General features: G+C 46.3%; 1 protein-coding gene across 1 annotated transcript in view; it reads left to right on the plus strand.

Annotated features, from left to right (window-relative positions):
* Positions 1-21,232, plus strand: part of cntn4 (contactin 4) — a 267,986-nt gene that overhangs the window by 148,503 nt on the left and 98,251 nt on the right. The window contains exons 6-10 of the mRNA XM_042339601.1: positions 157-360; positions 1,893-1,995; positions 2,822-3,006; positions 18,295-18,431; positions 18,988-19,117. Coding sequence (XP_042195535.1) covers positions 157-360; positions 1,893-1,995; positions 2,822-3,006; positions 18,295-18,431; positions 18,988-19,117 — 759 coding nt within the window. The remainder of the gene's footprint in view (positions 1-156; positions 361-1,892; positions 1,996-2,821; positions 3,007-18,294; positions 18,432-18,987; positions 19,118-21,232) is intronic.

The following is a 21,232-nucleotide window of genomic DNA, read 5'->3' on the forward strand; positions in this document are numbered from 1 at the left end:
AGGTCTTGTCTGTGCCTATTCAAGTGGATATTAAAGATTCACTGTACTTCACTCAGCAGCAGCCAATTTGCACACAGCAATGTAGGGTTAGGTGTGAAAGACTGTGGCACCAAGTGTGTTAACACTGCATAACAATAACCTTTTGCTTTATTGCAGAAATGAAATATAACTGGATCTTTAATGAGCTTCCAACCTATGTGGAACAAGACAACCGTCGCTTTGTGTCTCAGGAGACTGGGAACTTGTACATATCAAAAGTGGAGACGTCAGATGTCGGGTCCTACATCTGTATGATAGAAAGCACAGTCACAAACAGAAGAGTCCTCAGTCCACCTACTCCCCTAGTGCTACGGACTGACGGTAAGTGTCGTTTCAGAGCTCCAGCAAAGATAATTAGACCTTTCAGTACCTTAACCAACCAACAGCCAATGTTCAGCATGGAACCACCAATTTCTCTCAGATCATAAGGTCACAACAACAACTTAGCGCACTTCACACGGGCTAGCGTCCCAGAGCACTTTGTCAAGATGTCAGAATTGGTCTAGATGCAGGAGGCCCTTTGTCCCATCTGATCTCAGGACACCCCCCCCCCCCCCCGCCGTTCACCCCCGCCTTCCTCCCATCATGGCATCCAGTTGCTTTTGTTTTTAAAATGAGTCCCAGCAGCCTGGCCCCAACCACACTTTCCTGGTAACTCCTGGTCCAGTCGTTAATCACCCTCGGGTGCTAGAGGTCAGCTAACTGTTCAGACAGAATCTCATTCTTTTCTCGAATTAGCCAGGCAAATCACTTCAACCACTGTGATGGCGTAAGCGCCCTTATAAACGTGGCGAAATAAATCAATCTGGCTGTTGTTTGCACGTCAGGAATGGTTAAGATTTGACAAATTTCTGAATGCCGAGGGGGTTGGGGTAGGGTGGGGGGGCGGTCGAGAGTCGGGGATCTTGCTCGGAGCTGTGCTGTTGCGACCATTACTTAGCCAGCAGGTTTGAACTCCCAGCGTTGCCTTGTCCGTCTTTGACGAGCCTCCAACACACATTTGCTTGCCCTACGAAGCTTGCAGTTGGCCCCCACCATTAGCATAATCCTCAGTAACCTTGAGATCCGCACTACACACTAGCCGTCAGCATAGCTTCTGTTCAGGCTCTTCTGAGACTGTGGGTATTTGGCTTCAGTGACACACCAATTTCCTAGTTGGCAGAACAAATTGCAAGCACGAACCTCAGAGCAAAAAGGTTACCTGACTGAGGAAACTACCCACCCAAGAAAGGATTGTTAGTGATGGTTTGCTTGAGGGGAGCAGATTTTAAACTCTACAACACAGGAGTGTTCAAAAGAACATTTAGTGCCTGTGAAACAGCAACACATCAGTCCTTGATAATTCACCACGCCACAAATCAAACACTTGATCCAACGGCTCCATCACCGTCTCCCCATTACCTCCTGCCATTTCAAAGCAGAATTGATGCCTGAACAACATTTCCCCAGATATTAGTGGCTTTATGACCAGAAACATTTCTTTAAAATATTACAGATAGGGCAAAAAATTGTTGTTCAGTTGCCCTCACCCCAAAGATCGGTTGCAATCGTTGGTTATGGGTATTTAATTGAGGCATGTAATCTGTGATACGGTTCAAGTTTTAAACTTCTTGTCTTAAAACCCCCCCCCAAATTATTTTTCACATACCGTTGAACAGTCGGAAGCTGTTTGATTTGATAGTGGGTATCAATCTGATATTGGATTGTGCAACACCTTATAATCAGCTTGGGAGAGTGATAGGTATCTGTGTGAGGCAAGTTAAGGTTGAGAATAATAATAATAATAATATTAATTATTAATAATTATTAATATCGAAGTGTTTAAGAATAAATATTCTTCGGTGTGTCCACAGGGATAATGGGTGAATACGAACCAAAGATTGAAGTTCGCTTTCCAGAAACAGTTCCTGCAGCAAAAGGAGCAACAGTGAAGCTGGAATGCTTTGCACTGGGAAAGTAAGTCAATGGCCTTAATATCTACCAGCAAATGGGAGCATTGCTGTGGGGATGCTTAGGTCGAACAACAGTAGATTTTATATGTGAAACAGTTGCTTAAGAAGTGGGATCGCATTCATGTGACCATTTGAAGACCTTGGGGGTGAAATCCACGTGTTTAATAACGTGTTCCCAGTGAAATAACTGAAACGACAAGAAGTTGCATTTATATTGCGCCACTCACACAGGTCAGCATCCCAGACCGCTTCAAAAACATGTTCACCTCTGTGCAGGAGGAGACTTACGTGCAATGGCTTCCCTTTATTTGTTGCTTTGTTGGCCTGTAGAAGTATTAGGAGCTGATCGTTCACTTTGGCCCTCGAGTTGAACCTCGTTCTCCGCTGTTATTGGACGTGAAAGTTGCACGTCCGTTCAGACTTGGGCTTTCAGCTTTGTCTCCCGACGCTGGAGTGAGCAGGGCAGAAATCTCGCCCGGAAATTGGTCAAAGGAGCTTAATATATCCCGTTTCAGTTCAGTGAGGATAAAGCAAATGTCGACGCACTGATTGGAATGGCGATATTTTCACAGTCCATTTACCACAAAGCTTTTATTTGGGGGATTCCTTTCTCTTTCGAGGCAGACGGGATCTCGGTTTAAAGTCTCGCGCAAAGGCCAGCGTCTCCAACCATGCGGCACTCCCCCCAGCCCGGCACTGGAGTCTCAGTCTGCACTTTGAGTGTAAAGTCCCGGGCTTTGAATGGATTCTCTTTGATTTTTCCTTCCGCGAATGGCTTCGATCCGCCGTTTGCGGCCCTTCCGATTGATTTGTGCTTTTGCCTTTTTCAGTCCGGTCCCTACCATCACCTGGAGGAGAAATGGCAGAAGCTCGTTCCCTGACAAGGTCAAAGTCAACAAAACAAACGGCGTTCTCGAAGTACCAAACTTCCAGCAGAGAGACGCAAGTTCGTACGAGTGTATCGCTGAGAACTCGAGGGGGAAGAACACAGTGAAAGGACAGCTGATTTTTTATGGTATGTCTTTTTGTGGGTTGCCAATCATTTCCCCGTGGCACGTTTTCCCAAAGGATGGTGAATGCCGCCGATATTATTGAGAAGGAAACTCTTGATTAAATCCTGCCGTTCTTACATGTATTTTGGTCCCAGCGCATTGTGATACTAAGCGTTCTGATCTGCGTAAGACCCAGGGGCACATTCCTGCACTGTGGCAGGCTGTGGTGTTGTTAAGAGGTAGAGATGGGAGCTCGGTTTGATGTCACATCTGAAGGACAGTGCCTCCGACAACCCAGAGTTCCCCCCCACCCCCACACCCCCACAGAACGTCAGCCTAGGCCGTACATTCAAAGCCCTAATAATATAAGACTTCAGCCCACCCCGTTTCAATCTTGTCCGTAAATAACTAGACAGGCTTGGCCTCTGCCTGTAGCTCTCGAAACCCTTTGTAATTGTTGTTGTGATTTTACATTCATTCGATTATTGATTTTCATCAGCTTTCTGCAAACGAATGCCTTTCTGCTCCAGACCACTCGATTGATGCTTTCATTGCAGAACTCGCCTCGAGTTATTTTTGTTTTACGCTTCAGCTGAGAGTCTCCGGTGCTCCACGCACCGAGCAAGGTTGCTCACCTGCTACTCGAATGCAAACGCACTTTGGTTACAATCGCTTCAAGCGCTGCCTTTATTTTTTTCTCTCCCATAGCAGAAGCGCGCGCCATTAACAGGTGTGATACTAATAATATTGGCAGTGATTGGCACACACTCTCCCTTGGCTTTGATCAATAACGTCTGCTTGGAACTGCGGAAGAGGCGTTAAGGGAACAATTCAAAGTCTGAGAAGGGCAAGTTATTTGCTGTATGCAGTGATATAGCGCACCATTTGGAGAATTGGATGGGCTTTGATAAGCGCACACTGGACAGCGCGACCCCTGTTGTAAACGCGCTTCGTTACAGCGCTGATCCTAATAAATCGGGTACAGGAACCTGGCAGACAGCAAGGCAATGGCAGACATTTCAATGCTCCCTCTGCAGGCGGGTATCACAACGCACACAGCTTCGCTCCTCAACCCTTGCGCCGCTTAACTGAAGCGGAAAAAAAACCACCTCTCGCATTTAACACAGCGCCTTTCGCGGTCGGACGGCTGCTCAGAACAGACCGTCGAGTGTTACGACTGAGTAATTTTTTCGAAGCAAAAGCGGCCGCCAATTTGCACGCAGCGAAGTCCCGCAAGCAGCCACGAAGTAAACAAACAATTTTTATCTGGGAGGGTGGGGATCGTCGACCAGGACACCGGGAGAGAGGAACTTCCTCCTCCCTTCGAGTAGCGCCGCAAGATCTTTTAACGTCCACCAGGGCAGGCAGAGACAGGAGCTCGATTTAACGTCTCACCCGTAGGATGGGGCCTCTGACAATGCAGCACTGCTGTTGGAGTGTCAGCCTAGACTGTGTGAGTTCAAAGTCCCTAGACTATACGAGTTCAAAATAGATCTACATTAAAACACCTCGACTTCCTGACCTCCGGTTGGTACAGTGCACCAACATGCCTTTTGATGATTCTACACAAAAAAAAAGATTGTCGGTGGAGAGGAATTCTCTGGGGCGAGGAGGTCAGTCACAGAACTGACACCCTTTTCTGCTTCGCGCCCCCACGAGGAAAGCAGAGGAGAAGTCTATTTAAATCAGGTTATGAATATTGATTCAGCAGAGCGCCGTGTTGTGTCGAACAGAACAGCTGAAGCAATGCCTGGAGGCACACTGTGTCAGGAACGGCGTGGAGAGAAGCATTAAGAAATCAAACTTAACCCCCGTTAATTCTGTCCCCACAAGTTCCCGAGTAGGAACGCATTTAGCATAGAATTTCTCCCTGCGTAATTGTGCAGAGTGACACACAAACACTCCCCCGTGAGTATCTGAGGGGTGTAGAGCAGGGAGGGTAGGGGTAGGAGAGTGGCCGAACGCCAGGTCGAAGAGGAGGGTCTTGAGACGTGCCTCGAAGGAGGCAAGGGAAGGAGCGAGGCCGTGGAGGGCTTTGAGGGCGAGGACGAGGATTTTGAACTCTAGCCCAGATGTGGGTGGAGAGGAATTTATTTTCGGGCACGACTCGGTAATGTTCAGTGAGACTGTGCTGCTGTTTTGTAAGTCAGTCAGTCTGCACGCGCCATGCCATGTAAGTCAGGGCTGTTAGCCACGATGTGCCTGATAAAATTAAATGAGAAAATCACAAAGCAAGACGCAGTTGTTAAACAGAGCTGTCTCCTGCTACAGAGTGGCTTAGCATTGTTAACTGCTCAAACGTTTTGTCAACGCTCGGAAAAGTCTCGAGGTTCTTTTTTGTTAAATTAATCGAACGAAATTAAAATATGGTCACTCACTCAAAGCGTTATTGGGTCCCCACGTGACTCAGAGTGTCAATGGGATCACAGTGGGTGTTTTTTCATCCCACAATAACGCGCTTGCTTCTGACTAAGTGGGCCTGAGATGAGCATAAGATCGCGAGCGGTAGATGCAATGGAGAGATTAGGAGGAACTTTGTCCTGCAGAGAGCGGGGAGGATGTGGAACTCACTGCCCGAAGCTGCGGCTAAAGCAGAAAGCAGCAATGTATTTAAGAGGCAACTTGATGCACGCACGAGGGAGAAGGGAACGTAGGGGTGGGGGGGCAACAGGAAGGGTGGGGGCATGCGTGGAGAATAAACACCCGCTGAGAAAATCTACAGTCACCGCACCTGACAAGCTGTGAAGCATTTTGTGATGTTCTGACTTGAAAAAGGTGCTGCAAAACAATGAAAGGCCCCATGTGAAGGGCGCTATGTAAATGCAAGTCGCTGTTGTTGTTGTTGTTGTTCTTGTGTGTCCAACCCTGGCAAACTGTCCTCGCAATTTGCGGGCATTTGGACCAGCAGGTAAACGCTGGCCAAATTCCGAGTGGAAGATGTTCTCTCAGCAGGAGGGCTGGCCGCGCAGAGAGAGGACACGATCATAGAAACGAATCGCTAGATGTGCTGCTCTGCGAGGAAACACGGGCTGCGCGCTGGAGAGAGAGCGCAGGATGCAACCAGGCGTTAAGTAGACCAGGGATTCCCAGTTATGTTCAGATGACTTCCATTTGCCTTCATCAATCTTATGGGGGTTGGAACGGGACTTTCCTGGCAGTCTGCAGTGTTGCACGATCCAGATCATGTCACATTGTGCTTTTGTTGCGTTCCACCGTTTGGGAACCCTTGATGATGTCCATTGATTGTTCAGCTCCGAGGCATTGTTAATTATCCTGCTACCCTGATCCACCTACTGCTTTTAGTCATTATTTTCCCAGACTTATCGATTCCCGCTTCTGTTTCCCTTCCTGCACTCACTCGACTGTGTTCCTCATTACCAATCTCAGGTGTTCTGCTATTTCTACCCACTGCTATCTTCCTCTCTCTCCCTCCCATCCCTCGACACTTAATGAGTCACCTGCCTTTCCTTTGCCCACTTCAGCTATTTCCCTGACCTGCCACGTACATTTGTGTTTCTGTTGCAGATTAAACTGCTGCATATGACAGCTCTTTCATAATCATTAAGGAGCTTAAGTAAAAGTTAAAGATCCCCACAGCGCTGTTCGAAAAGAGAAAGGAGTTTCTCCCAGTGTCCCGGCCAACAACAACAACAACAAAATTACATTTGTAGAGAGCCTTTCACGTCGGGAGGACGTCCCAAAGCGCTGGACAGTCAGGTGTCCGGGCCCGAGCATGGGGGAGGGGTGGTGTAGGGGGGAGGGAAGGCAGAGAGGAGGGAGGGAGCCCAAAGGCACGATCGAAGAGAAGGGTCTTGAGACCGGCGTTGAAGGAGTCGAGGGAGGAGGCGAGGTAAAGGGACCGTGGGATGGAGTTCCAGAGTGTGGGGGCTGAGAGGCTGAAAGTCCGGCCACCGATGGTCGGGCGGGAGACATGGAGCAGCCGGAGCCTGATGAACGGAGGGAGTGGGCAGGTTGGTAAGGAGTCAGCAGGTCAGAGAGGTAGGAGGGGGCAAGGCCATGGATGGCCTTAAAGGTGAGGACGAGGATCTTGAACTCGAACACTCCCTCACCTGAACAGGCAGGACCTCGTCTCATCTGGAGGCCGGCACCTCCGACATTGCCTCACACTCCCTCCCCGTTCTTCTCCCATCTCAGTGTCAGTGTGAGTTCAAAGGCTTGACTTTGGGCTCGAACCCAACACCTTCTGACTCGGAGACGAAAGTGCTACCAGCTGAGCCAGGCTGACACGCTGGCACTATCTGAAAAGTTATCTTCTTGCCAATAGTCCTTCAGATAAATCGATCGTTCGCCTCGGGGTTGTTTGTGGGGATTCACGGCTCAATACACGGGCTTCGAAGACACATTAAGAAGCTATCAAAAAGAGCGTACCTTCCTTGTTTAATTTTCCACCTCGTTTTAATACCTGCTGTTGAAAGAGTCAAGTAATTTTGCGGGGAGAAATAACTGCTGGCCGTTACATACTCACCGATTTAAAGACCCGTTAAACCACACACGGCCATTCAGGTAAGCAATGCTCCCACTGTCCACGAGTTAAAAAAGTTGCCAGCTGCGTGTTTCTCAAAGTACTTTGTGCTGTGCCCTTGCATTGACTCCTCAAGGTGTACAAACAGGCGACTGATTAATATTCAAATGAGGGGATAATGATGTGAATCTCACCGACACAGGGGATTTAAGAAATATGTTACACATTACGGATGACACTGCTGGCCAGTGCCAGGATAGATTTATACTTGCAGGCGGTCAGGTCAACCCATGGCTTGACTTGGATCAGAAAGAAAGCTATTTTTATGGGATGAGCTTTCAGAGGTCTCCCTAAGGGCGTCTCGAAAGCAAACAAACACACACAAAAATACTGTCAGCCACACCTGAGCCCCGGAAGGCATCCAGAATTGTGCATTCGCTGGGTAATGTCACTTCCAACGGGCTCACACAAAGGGATGTTATCGTGGAGAAATAGTGCGGAGGTATTAGCCTGGCCCAGCCGGTAGCTTTCTCGCTTCTGTGTGGGTTCAAGCCCACTCCTCTTCCCCATGCCAACACCCCCACCCCCCCCCCCCACCCCGCCCCACCCACCGCCCCACCCACCATGCCAGTGCTTCGGGTTCACAGTTCAAACAATAGACCAAGATCCCCGCCTGTGTCTGTTCTCCCAATGTCCTGACCAAAAATCCACTGGATCAAATCGCTCCTTTACTGTTTGTTAGATGTCGTTTGGCTGTGCGCAAATCGGTTGCCTTGTTCGCCTACAGCATACACAGTCGCTGCCCTTTACACTATATCCAAGGTGAAAGGCGCTGTATCAAATGCAAAAGATCGTCAATTATGTCATTGGAATTGCACAGAAAGATCACTGCCGGCAGCTCGGGGGCTTCAGAGCAGGAAGTCCTTGGCTTGAGTCCCTCAGTCCTTTGGAGAGCAAGCAAACAGAGGGCTCCTCGGAGATGGTTAAATCCCAGAGAGATCCATTTTTTAATCTTTTCCGGAAGATTTTTCTTCAAAACGTGGGATTGAACCTCACTGAGAAACTATTGTTGTCGGGTCTCTGTTGACTGAACGGTGTGTGCTTATGAAAGGTCAATGGCAGATACCAGAACACATCTGTTTGGAAAACAAGTTGACTTGCTCGATTAAAATGAAAGGTTTGCTTTTCCAGTCGAATGAACATAATCCTTGCATTTGCTTCCTAAAATACCTCTAAGGTCAGAGTCCCAAAGCACTTCTCTTGCAGAGAAATCCCACCCGGGTCCAGATTCAATCTAATTTATTTACGTAGCAATTTCAGAGCGTTCGGGATTTAGGCAAATTCTTAAACCCAGCCTTAATTTTGAAGCAGGTTTTTCTGTAAGTTTCTTTTCAAGAAAACTGGCTTCAAAGTCAAGATTGACTCAGAGAATTTGCCATGTTCCTGATCCCAACCACCAGCTCGAGTGCAGATCCCTGACTGTCCAGCGCCTTGGGACGTCCTCCTGACGTGAAAGGCTCTGTGTTGCTCCGAAATGGTACTTAAAGGGAGTCAATGCGGCCCTGGGTGTAATGTCGCTCCACTGGTTCGTATTCCAGTGATCTACGCTTTTCTCTTCATGAGTCAAAAACGTAGTCAGAATGGATAGGACGTGTGCGTGTGTAAAGGAAAGTGTGGGGTGATGTGGTAATTAATGCTGGTGATGGCTATCACATCACATAACCCATGCTGTCAGCCAATAATTTGTTGTACAACGCAGTTTGCTCCCATCTCACATCACTCCCTTTGCATTCAGTGAAATGGGGGAATTAAAAAGGAAAGGATTCAAAGCTCCTTTCGCTTTAACTTGGTTATAAGTGCACTTAGTTGCTTTAACTTGGTTAAGTGCCTCTCTCACTTAGCTGCTTTTATTTAGACGACTGTAATTATCCCCTGAGGGGGAACGAACGACATGACACGCACCGAAACAGAGAGAACGCACTATTTTATCGCACCAGCAACAGAGGCACCGTGGATAAAAATCCCGTTTGCACATTCTAAAATTTCAGATCCAATTTTAATGAAGTTCATTTTAGGCGGTGTCTAAGATTACCAATTAAGTGGGAAATCTGCTACATTGCTGGAATCTTAATTGATGAATTATGCTGTTTATTTCATGCACACTTCATCCCCCAATGTGCTGAGAATCATTTCTTTGAAACGAGACTGCTGTCTATAAGTGACGCAGCTCGCAATTGCTATCAGTAATTTTGTTCCTGAGGTTGCCTGTTTTTTTTCCAAATCTCTCCTGAAGAAATCCTGCTGGGTGACAACAGTTAGACTTCTTTCAAAAATCTCGAGCAATTCACCAAAGAAAAATCCTTGCATTTGATACAGCGCCTTGTCATTGTCGTTGAGACGTTCTCAAAACACTTCACAGGATTTACACTAAAGCGTAGCAACCAATTTCCACACAACCAATTTTATCCAAGGTATTGTCGGCCAGGACGCCGGGAGAAACTCCCTTTTCTTTTCGAATGGCGGCGTGAGATCTTTAACATCCACGTGAACAGGGACCTTGGTTTAACGTTTCAGCTGAAAGACAGCCGCTCCCCCCAGCACCGCATTCGAGTGTCAGCCTAGACTGTGAGCTCAAAGTCACAGGAGTGTCTGACAAATAGGGGTTAAAATCTGTTTAACGCAGGAATTTTTTACTTTATAGCCCGGCTCAGACTGGGTTAAATAAAATCGACACACATTCGACACACAGTGCCAATCCAGCCTCAATTTTGGAGCTGGTTTTTCGTAAGTTTCTTTGTACGAATCTATAAACGGAAACCAGCTTCAAAGTTACGAGCAAATTGAAACTCTGAAACGCTGGGTTAACAGAGTAAATCTAGACCCGGGTAAAATTTTACCCCTAGAGCTTTTTCTTTTGAGATACAAACCCCAGCTCCCTTGCCCGCCCCACTCACTCACACGCCCACCCACCCACTCAAGCCTCACACAGCAATCGCCGCCTCTCACAGTTTAGATTAACAACGTCCAGGGGACTGACTCAGTGTGAACGCTGAAATTATCTGATTCATCAACGCAGCGCATCTTTGTAAATGTTAAGAGGATTCCTGGAGAGAGATGAAACTGTGACGTGCTAAGAATAGCTTTTATTTTGAAATTACTTCAATTTACCCCCACTGTGATAACAGTGGTTTGGAGAATTGAGGATTTTTTCTCTCTCTCTGAAAGAGTTTTCTTTTTAGTGTTATTTAAGACGACACTGTACTGTATCTTTCGCCTGGAACTTTTTTTTTTTTTTTGGCTGCCGCGTTCGCCCACAAATATACAGTCAATTCATTTTACAGTGTGTTCTGTGAAGCGCTTTGGGACGTCCTCCCGACGTGAAGAGCGCTATATCAAATGCAAGGATTATTTATTATTTATTTATTTACTTGACCAGCGCAATTCGCCGAATTCTAGTACCCATCTCTGGAGAAGACTTCGGGAAGACGTCTCAGAACGCTTCGCAGGAATTGTTACATTAAAGCCTGGCTCAGGCGGTAGCATTCTTGCCTCCGAAATCAGAACGTTGTGGGTTCAAGCCCCACGTCAGGGCTTTGAGCACGTAGGTGAGTTACGACGTGAAAGGCACTGTTATCAAATCTAAGATTCAACGACTCGTGTTGTTCTATGGTTCCTCACCCAAGTGGCATTTTATCCATGTGCAAAGCTTGACCGTGTCAGCAGGATGTTTGGTATCCGAAACACTTCGGAAGAGAAGAATATTGGCGCGAGTAAAAGGGTAAAGGGGTATGTTCTGAAGGCAGAATCCGTGATGCAGCAAAAGGAGCATTATCTCGTCCAAGCAGTAGATTGGTGAGGAGCTGCAGAAATCACTGTTCCAGGGACAGGGCTCTATTTTGTTCATTAAACTGTCAATGTGTGCGGAGTTCAGTCCTGATAAGCACATGGCAAGGTGGCCAAGAAATTATAAAACTTGAATTCAAATTACCTTAGCCAATGGAAAACTCATTGTGTCGAGATGCAATCTACCCATTCATTCAGCAAGTGCACAGGACCAATAAACAAAACCTTGTCTCTTACAAATACAATTCATCCTCTAAACACAGTGCTCCTATCTCCAGGTTAGCTTTATGCGTACATAGCAACTCTGAATACTCCGAGATGTGTACAGTTGTGACGGATTCTTTTTTGTTGGAATTAGGATTTTCCCTTCATTCGAATGTCTGTGATAGTAATCATAATTATCCTTACATTTGATACAGCCCTTTTCATGTCGGGAAGACATCTCAAAGCGCTTTGCAGGATTTTACTGTAGAGTTTAGTGACTTTAGGGAGGTTTGTACAGCGCCTTGGGACGTCCTCCCGACGTGAAAGGCGCTCTATAAATGGAACCTTGTTGTTGTTGTTGTTGTTGTACGGGGAGGTGACTGTAAGCACGGTCGAAGAGGAAAGTCTCCAGTCGATAAAGAGTGAAAGAATCATCCTCTCGGATACTGAAGTCCATTTTCAGGTCTTTAGAACCCGGAACGTAATAGCTTTGCCAAGAGACGGTGATGGTGGGGTTGGTGGGGGGAAGGCGGCTGTATGTGTGCGTGTGTGTGTGTGGGTGGTGGGGAATTGTTGGGGGGAGGAAAGGGAAATGTTGGCGATGGCGAGCATTCTCTTTCTCATCCCCAATGGAAGGTTGGCCGGCTTCGTCCTTGCAGAAAATAGTCTCCCCACAGGAGTTGGCGTGCCCGGAAAAGACGTCGCAGCCAACCTGAAGCCAGCCTTTCGAGAGGCAACCTGCCAGTTTCGCTGAGCCAGTCGGCTGATGGTTCAGGGATTCAGTGCAGCTTCCCACAAGGCTCATGAGGCTGTTTCAGGGACAGACACTTTCACACCTAGCTCGACAAAGTAGCTGGTTTTGCTTCTCCTCCGGGGGATCTCTTACTTGCTCGAGCTCAGCGCAGCTCATCTGCAGAGCGTATCCTGCAGCTATCCTCCGTCTTTCACTCTCGGGTGCTGAGAAAGTTCTCGGAATTATCTTTCTTGTTTTCCTGTAATAATCCTTGCTGTGGCTGCAGTGTCCTATGCTGTCGAAACGTCGCTGCCCGGTGTAGTGACCGTACGTGCGGAAAAACCTACCCTCTTTCCTTCCCCATACCCACAGAACGCACACACTCCTACGCGCGCTCTCGTAATATATATACATCCTGCACACACATAGGCATACAAATACGTACACACAAGACAATCGCTCTCTCTCTCTCTCACGCGCACACACAACACACACACAAACTTATTCCCTCGCAAAATACTTAATAAATACCCTCACACGCAGCTGCACTCTCTCACAAACTCTCGCATACGCACCCAACGTCTCTCCGTCCATCTATCGCACACGCTTTCTCTCCCATACACGCACGCACATAAAGACATCTTTATTGAGTTCATGTAACACTCTCCCTCTCTCCTTGAGCTAATGTCTTCCTGCGACTTGAATTCAGCTTGGCCTCACGCTCACATTATCTCTGTGTGAGTGCCAGAGAGTGCCCGCTCTCGCACTGCAGTGGGCCGCCCTGGCTGCTCGCGGGGCTCTCTCCGTTCTCTGGGCGCAAGCTGGTTGCAGCGGTTAGCAAATGAGCCTCTTTGCCATCTGCGAGCTACTTCGGTGGAGAGAGAGAGAGAGAGAGAGAGAGAGCGCCAACTAGTTTGAAGAGTTTCCCGACTGCAGCTTCATTGGGTAATCGTTTGTGCGCAGACAGGTGTTCATGTCTGCAGTGAAGTCACAGGAGTCAAATTGTCTTCAGTGGACACAGCTCTTTTGACTCTCGCTTGAGAAAGCGGCGTTATTACCTGTCACGCACACCTGCGAGCTGCAAAACTCCCGAAGCGACCTCTTCCATAACCTCAGAGGGACTATTTCAATAATAATCCTCACGTTCGCTGCAGTGCCACATGATAATAATCCTTGCATTTGACACAGCGCCTTATCACGTACTTCGAGACGTCCTCGAAGCACTTCGCACGACATACTGTGAAGTGTAGCGACTGTATATTTCATGATGAGGGGGGGGGCGGTGGGGGTGGAGGGGAACCTATCAAAGCACTTCACTTCCTGCCCGGGAACGACTCCTTTTGTGCCCAAAATGGCTGACTTCTGGGTCATCCGGTCGATTTCGCGTGTCAGTTTTTGTTTTGTGAGCGACCAATTTCATTTGGGGCGTTGGGGTGGTGGTGGGGGGGTGTTGGCCAGGACACCGGGAGAAATTCCCTCCTGTTTTCCAACAGTGCCGAGGGGTCTTTAATGTCCACTCGAAGAGGCAGACGAAATATCGATTTAATGCCTTTATCCATTGTCTCGGCCCGGCTCAACCACACTTCCTGGCGATCTGTTCCAACTGTTAATCATCCCCCTGGGTTAAAAAGCACATCTCGGAGTCTTATCTGAAAGCCATTTGTTATTTTTTTATTGAGCGACATCAGGAATGGCAAACGCGTGTATTTTGCATAGAAGGATGGATTAAAACAACAGGGATAACGTGAGCCTGAGATGATATCACAGGCAGGAGCACAGGACAATATTCTGTCAGTTCCGCTCGCTCGCAGTCTGGTCTTTGCAATCTCAGCAATTTCCCTTGCCAACAGATGCCCCAGATCAACCCCGTTGTCCAAAACGCAACCGAGATATTTTGATTGATGGCCTGCCTGAGCTACCAGAGCGGCCCGATGTGAGAGACGTTAATTAACCACGAAATCTGAGGCAGCAGGAAGATCTTATGTTAAAAAAAAATCGGAATTATCGGATCGGATTGTTGCCAGCCCCGATTTTGCGTGCTTCAAAAACTCTGCTCGTGACGGGCTTCCAGCCGTTCTGCTCCTCCCCTCCCAGAACTCCATCCCCCAAATCTTCCTCGCTTGATACCCACAACCACACCCCCTCCACCACCCCCCAATCTTTTCTACTATGCTTTTGGTCAATTCCTCTTCCTCCACACCCCAAGGCAGAGGGATTGAGGGAGGTAGTTCCAGAGTTTCGGGGCGTAGTGACTGAAGGCACGGCCACCGATGGTGGAGTGAAACTCAACCTTCCAGAGCACCCGCCCTAAAGTCTTCCCAACACCATATCAAGCTGCTTTTTCAATAAATCCCCCATGCTCTGGCCATCCTTCCTGGCAAACGATTACTGCAGTCGTTGATTACATGCTGGCGTGTTTTTTGTTCCTGAAAAGACATCCTGAAATTGCCCTTCACCACTTTAAACCCGTGTCCTCTTGTTCTCCTGTGTTGGTGCTTCCAAACGTATTGTTCTGGGTTTACTTTTTTGCCCATCTTATATTTAATACGATGACAACAAATTACATTGGTCTAGCGCCTTTCACGTCGGGAAGATGTCCCAAGGTACTCGAGTCGTAATCTGAACCATTCAAAATGCCACTTTCAGGCTAACTTTCCAAAGGCAATCATAAACCAAGCTTTACCTTAACTCCCATCACTGCAAGGAAACAACTTAACCACACTTGAATATTTAAGGCAAAAATGGCCTTGCTGACTCAAGAGGAGGGGAAATTTCAGTCCTCCATAAATTGCGGGAACTAATTCCAGCTCTGAAGATTATTGGCGTAGCAGGCGAGCTGTTTCCACTCTGGCAGAGTGGGCGCGAGATATTTCGGAGAGAAATTAAACCTTTCGATCTAAACTCTTGATAGATTTTGCACTGTGCAGAACACACGATGTAACTGGCTGTGATGTCGCAGAGAGCCTTGCTGGCTTTCATCATTTCTTACAAACTAGTGTGTCTCCAGCGTTAGTGTCAGACTGCTAGTCTCTGCATTAGCGCTGTGGATTTATGAAATCAGGAGTGTTAATGCAAATGCAGACTAAAGCCATGGTCCATTCATGGATCTTTAGGCTTTTAAAGAAATCTGCGAAGGCAGCAAGTCTCCACAACTTGTTTTCTTTTTAAGCTGATAAAGTCTCTCTTTTCAGTTTTACTGTGGACACAGCAAACGTGAGATTAAAGGTGCATTATCATCGGGGTTGTCTGTGCAGAACAGATAGGCTTCACTGTAAGCTTTAGCTGCCCGTGACAGTGAATCCTCGCTTGTCACGGTGCTTTGAGAGGATCCAAAGCAGACCGGCCGGTAAAACATGCCACCCACGCGTGGAAGTCTCCCCACGTCCGCAATGGAACGCGCACTCTCATTCTCGCCCGCAAGAGCCAAGACTTGTGGGGAGCCCAGAGTGTATAGCTGCTGGAGTTTAACCAGATGAAACCGTATAGCTGGCCATTGGCTTCGGGAAATGAGGTAACAAGAAATGGACAGAAATGGAACTCAGGAACAGGCCATTCAACCTCTAGAGTCTGTTCCGCTGTTCTATTAGATTGTGGCTGTCCCTCAATTCCATTTATCCACCTTTGCTCCATATCTCTTGGAGTCTCTATCTTTTTAATCCCCATCCCCCCCCCCCCGTCTTTTCACTCTATCCTGAAATGCTCTTAAATTCCAGGTGCCAGCCCACCTCCCTTTCAGATACTTCAATCAACTCCGCATCTCTCTCTCTCTCTCTCTCTCTCTCGCACTTCTGCAGCAGTTTATTCAATATCATCCAAACCCCTTTTGTGTGGAGAATTGTTCGGCGGATTTGCTTTCAAAGGCCTCTCGGCTCTTATTCTAGGATTGTGCATGATTCTTTTGAAGAAGCAACACAAAGAGGCTTGCGGCTTTCAGAAGACTTGTTGCATTGTTTGCAAGTTTAATACCATGACCCTGGGAAGTTTGTACCAAGATGAGTAGCGTAGGGCAGTGGACACAGAATCTTGCTTTCTGTACGCTTGCACTAATACCGGAATACCATATTATGGGTAATGTAGAACGACTTGCATTTATACAGCGTCCTTCACATAGTGGTGAACAGTAGTGTGGTCACCGAGAAGAGATAAAAAATAATAATAATTTGGTCACCAGGCTATTTGTGGGGACGCTGCTGTGCGCAATTGGCTTTCCGCGTTTCGCCCACAGAGTATACAGTCGCTACACTTTACAGTGTATTCTGTGAAGCACTTTGAGACGTCTCGAAAAGACTTGCTAAGGCGCTGTCTCAAAGGCAAGGATTATTATTATTATTCAGAGGGAGTGGGAGGTGACCTACCTCAAAGAGGTAGGTTTTCGAGCGGGATTTAGACAGGTAAAGAGGAGGCGAGTTGGAGGGATTGAGGCAGGGTGACGTGACTGAAGGAAAATGCAACGGTGCAGACACTTGATATTTTTAAGCAGAGAAAGTCTCCCTTTTCAATTTTAACACAGCAGAGACAGCGGATATGAGGTTAAAGGTGCATTAACATCAGGATCGTCTGTGCAGAACAGTTAGGCTTCACCGTAAGACTGAAGGCTTACAGTGTTGCATCTGTCCAGTTTTTGACCGTTTCCTTGTCAATGTTGGAGATTCTCAATCGCAGTTTTGTTCCTGCCAATATTGAGGACTGTGATGGAAGTCCCTCTTACCTTGTGGAGAGGTTTGCAAGCTGATTATACCGAGGGCATGGAATTGTCGTGTCAGCCTGGCTCCTTTGATAACGCTCTCGCCTCTGAGTCAGAAGGTGTGGGTTCCAGTCCCACGTAGGGACTTTGATCTCAAGCTGTCGATGTGAATGTTTGGAAAGAGTTGGCGGAACGGAAAGAAGTGATCCAAACTGAGCTAAACTCTCCTCTTTTGGGATTGCTCTCACGGAACCCAATTCGTTTTTGTGTGGATTGGAATTTGCTCCACGAGTCATCTCTGCAAATAGGCAACTGAGTCATGACTCTGAAATGCAGCCTGCAGGTCTATGGAGGGCATAACTGTCCTCAAAAGTAAACAGCACCAAACTGGGGAATGTGACTGTTTGCGAAACATTCTCATTCGAATGCATAGCTTTGTCAAGTACCTTCTCCTTGCCTGTCTGTATAACAGTATTTAACAGTACCGATCCTTCACCGTTGAAGGCGGAAATACTCTGAATTTAAACAATAGAAATGACAAAATCTTGGCAATATTCTGCCATTGCTTGTAATGCGTCTTTGTGACTATCCAAGTACTCGAATGAACTTAAACACGTGCATATTCAGCAATTATTCTGTCTGCTATCACATCTGACAAGTTGAACATTGGCTACTGGATCTGCATGTTACACGGTACAGAGTGTCTAATAAATAAATAATACAGCATACAAATTGCTTTGCATTACAGCTCTAGCCAGGATATCTTTATATAACACAGAGACAGACAGGAAAAGTAAATGGGTTGTGATATTAAAATGTAACGCGCAACCAATAATATTTTAAAAATAATGTATTTATTTTGTACTTTTTTTTGCCAGGTGCAGGTTAAAGGGCCATATGTAATAGACTTGTAGTTTATTGCTGATAATGAAAATTTTGTTCAGTTCACAGTGTGAAGAAATCGAGTATTAATAATCTATAATGGATTTTTGCTGGCAGCATTTTTTTCCCCCTCACCGCCCTCCCTCTCTCTCTCTCGCGCTCTCCCTTTCAATTAAATCGCATATTTCACAGGCTTCCCAGATCGCAAACACTGAGCTGAAACAATTGCGTTCGGACGTTAAAAATAAATGAGTGTCGGTGACTCTCAGTTTTATGTAATATCTTTGACATTCTGACAGGATTTGGCCCCAGGCGAGGCGGTGCTGGGCGGAATGCAAAGCGCAGCATGAATTAAAAATGCAGCTGCGGGGAAAAAAAAATTCCACTTTCTAAAACTTTTTTTGGAATATGTAACGCTGTGTATTTTCGTCTCGGAAAGGTTCCTGTCTCAGTCCCGATTTTCTCCATCTCTTTCCACACAGCGCGTCCGAACTGGATCCAGAACTTAACCGACTCTTACATGCCGATCGAAGAAAACCTACACTGGGTTTGCAAAGCGAATGGTGAGCCCAAACCGTCTTATAGGTGGCTGAAAAACGGGGAACCCTTTCTAATAGAGGTAGGATATTGGCAGATGTGTCTGTGTTACTTGCACTAAACTAATTCGGATTGTGCAGACAGAAGCTGACAAGTGTTAATCTGCTCTTCTGGTACATGGTAATGTTTCCTGATAGATACAAGCCGCCTTTGGATGATGCTTGTGTTTAAATTACATCCGTAGCGGGAGAGAAATGAATGGATGGGGTGACGCGGGGGCAGGCTGGTGGGGGAAGAGTCGAGTTATTAGCATACGTGTTCCTTTCTGATATTAAGTTGAACTCATCAAATGTAACATTACAATTACTGAAATGTCAGAATGAAGCATCGCAGCTTTTTAATCAGTGGAATTACCGTAGGTCATCAGTACAACCCCACAGAACATCAACCCCAGCATCCGAACACCATGACTGAGGAGACGGAGGAGAAACAACTTAGGAATATTTGCCATTCCTCACGTCCAAATTAAAAAAAATTTTAAAAAACGTTCCACTTCAAAGGTTAGATATTCTTTTAAGGCCGTAAAAAAGACTCGCGTCTGTTGAAGTATATAAAAGTCTTGGCTTTGTCATTCGCAGGAAAGAATTCGAATAGAAAACGGGGCACTTATGATCAGCGCTGTTGGAGTATCAGATGCTGGGATGTATCAATGTCTGGCAGAAAACAAACATGGAGTGATTTATACCAGTGCTGAGCTTCGAGTTTTAGGTAAGGAGTAATTTCACTGCCTGATAATTCATTGCATATTGTCATAATTTCACTCAGAAAATACACGGTCAATCCACTCTACAGTATATCCTGTGAAGCGCTTTGAGACGTCTCGACAACACGATAAAGCGCTTTATCGAGTGCAAGGATTATTATGATAAGAAGGTAGTCAACCATAGCTGCACATATAATTCGTTATAATACATTGCATTTAAATACAGCAACTTATCACGTCATGAAAACATCGCAATGCACTCTTCCCAAACAGCCATGAAACGAATGATCCATTTTACCTTAGTGATTGTTGTCCACAACCTGGGAGAAACTCTCTTAACTATCTGAATATTTAATGTCCACCTTTACCTGCCAATGTGTTTCCTTCCCACTCAAGGCACCGACACATATTAATCCTTCATTGTCTCTGTACAGTGCTTTGGAGGTTTCAATCTCTTGAGGAGCTACAATTACACCCATGTCCCCAATGGTGCTTTGAGCAAGTGCTTTATATGTTTGTTCTTTAAAACAAATAGGTGGGTGGGTGGGTGGGTGGGTGAGTGGGTGAGATGACCGCAGGCATTGGAGTCGAAGAGGTCGGTTTTCAAGATGGATAGGGAGGGGTTTGAGGCGGAGGGATTTAGGAAAGATCTTGCCGAGGACAGGGGGCTGATGTCTCCACTGCCGAGCACGGATGGAGCAGAGGGAACAACAACAACAATAACTTGCATTTATACAGTGTCCGTCGCGCAGGGTAACGTCCCAGAGCGCTTAAGGAACCATCAACAGGTCAGAGGTCGCTGACAGGAGAGGGGCGAGAAGGAGAGAGAAGCTGAAGAGGAATATACCGAAGCTTACAGCAAACGAATAAATTAATATTATAATTTGTTGATGTTAATAATATTGAGTGAGAGTTTACACTGATCCGAAAACAGTGGAAAAATTCTTCACAGCGTTCAATAGTGGGATATAAATGAGTACGACATCGCTGATGCACTCTGATTTCTGGTGAGAAATCTGACGCACATTCAGTTGAAAACGGAGCAGAAACGATTTGGAAGGCCAGTGTTATGCCTGGCTAATTGGGCTTCTAGCGGGAAGAGTGAAGTGCGCAGTGTGACTGTGATTGCAGAGGTGAAGATGGGATCAGTTCAGCGGGTGGATAAAAGACGTGGCATTTGCAGTTCGATTTGGCCAGCGTGGCGCTCCTAATTAGGAACCGTCATTCCGGAAGGGCAATAATGAGATTCTTGCGCAAAATTCATATCTCAGGCAAAGCAAATGCAGGTGTCAAGTCTTCCAGTGAGCAAAATAACACACTGCTTTTCAGGCAAATGTAATTGTTGTCCTAAATAAGCTGTGAATCAAAAACAAAGCAAAATTCTAAGGCCAGTCGTTGCTCTTTGGTGTGAGTTTCTCCTGGTGTCCTGGCCAACAAATCCCCCCAGTTAAAACCAATCGTTCACTTCATCCTTCTGACGCGAAAGGTGCCGTACAAATGTAATTTGTTGTTGTTGTTGTTGTTCATGGCTGTTTGTGGGCTGTGTTTGCCTACAAATGCACAGTTACTACACTTTGCAGTAAAATCCTGCGAAGCGCTTTGAGATGCCTTTGGTATAGCTCCTTATCACAATGTTGAGACCTTGTGACAAGGAGTTTTCGATGATTATTGAAGAATCTACTTCAAATGGAATCATTTTAGATTTCCTTCTAGTTTTCGTGTGCTGTTATTTTTACCGGTAAGTTTAGAGCTATCATCTTCAGGGAGTATAACTCATATTATCCACCCAGTTTTTTTTAATCAAGTTTATTAATAAATATGCAAATCACCAGCATCCCTTCCAAACTTTTTTTTAATTGGGTAAAATGACAATAACGACTTGCAAAGCTTTATTGGCTCTGTCTGTGTTGAGGTTTAATATTAGGGAAGGATTATTATGTAAAACTGATAAATGATGGCAACCAAGTGAAATTTTACCTGTTCCAATGGAATAAAAAAAACAGCTTATCGAGCAAGACTTATTTTAACTACTCTGTACAGTACTCTGTATAATCAATGTTGGTTCCCCACTGGCTTCACATCCTCCAGTGGATAGAGTTCAAAGTCCTCATCCTCACCTT

This window comes from Callorhinchus milii, unplaced genomic scaffold (genome assembly GCF_018977255.1).
Source record: "Callorhinchus milii isolate IMCB2004 unplaced genomic scaffold, IMCB_Cmil_1.0 Scaffold12, whole genome shotgun sequence".
Lineage (NCBI taxonomy): Eukaryota > Metazoa > Chordata > Chondrichthyes > Chimaeriformes > Callorhinchidae > Callorhinchus > Callorhinchus milii.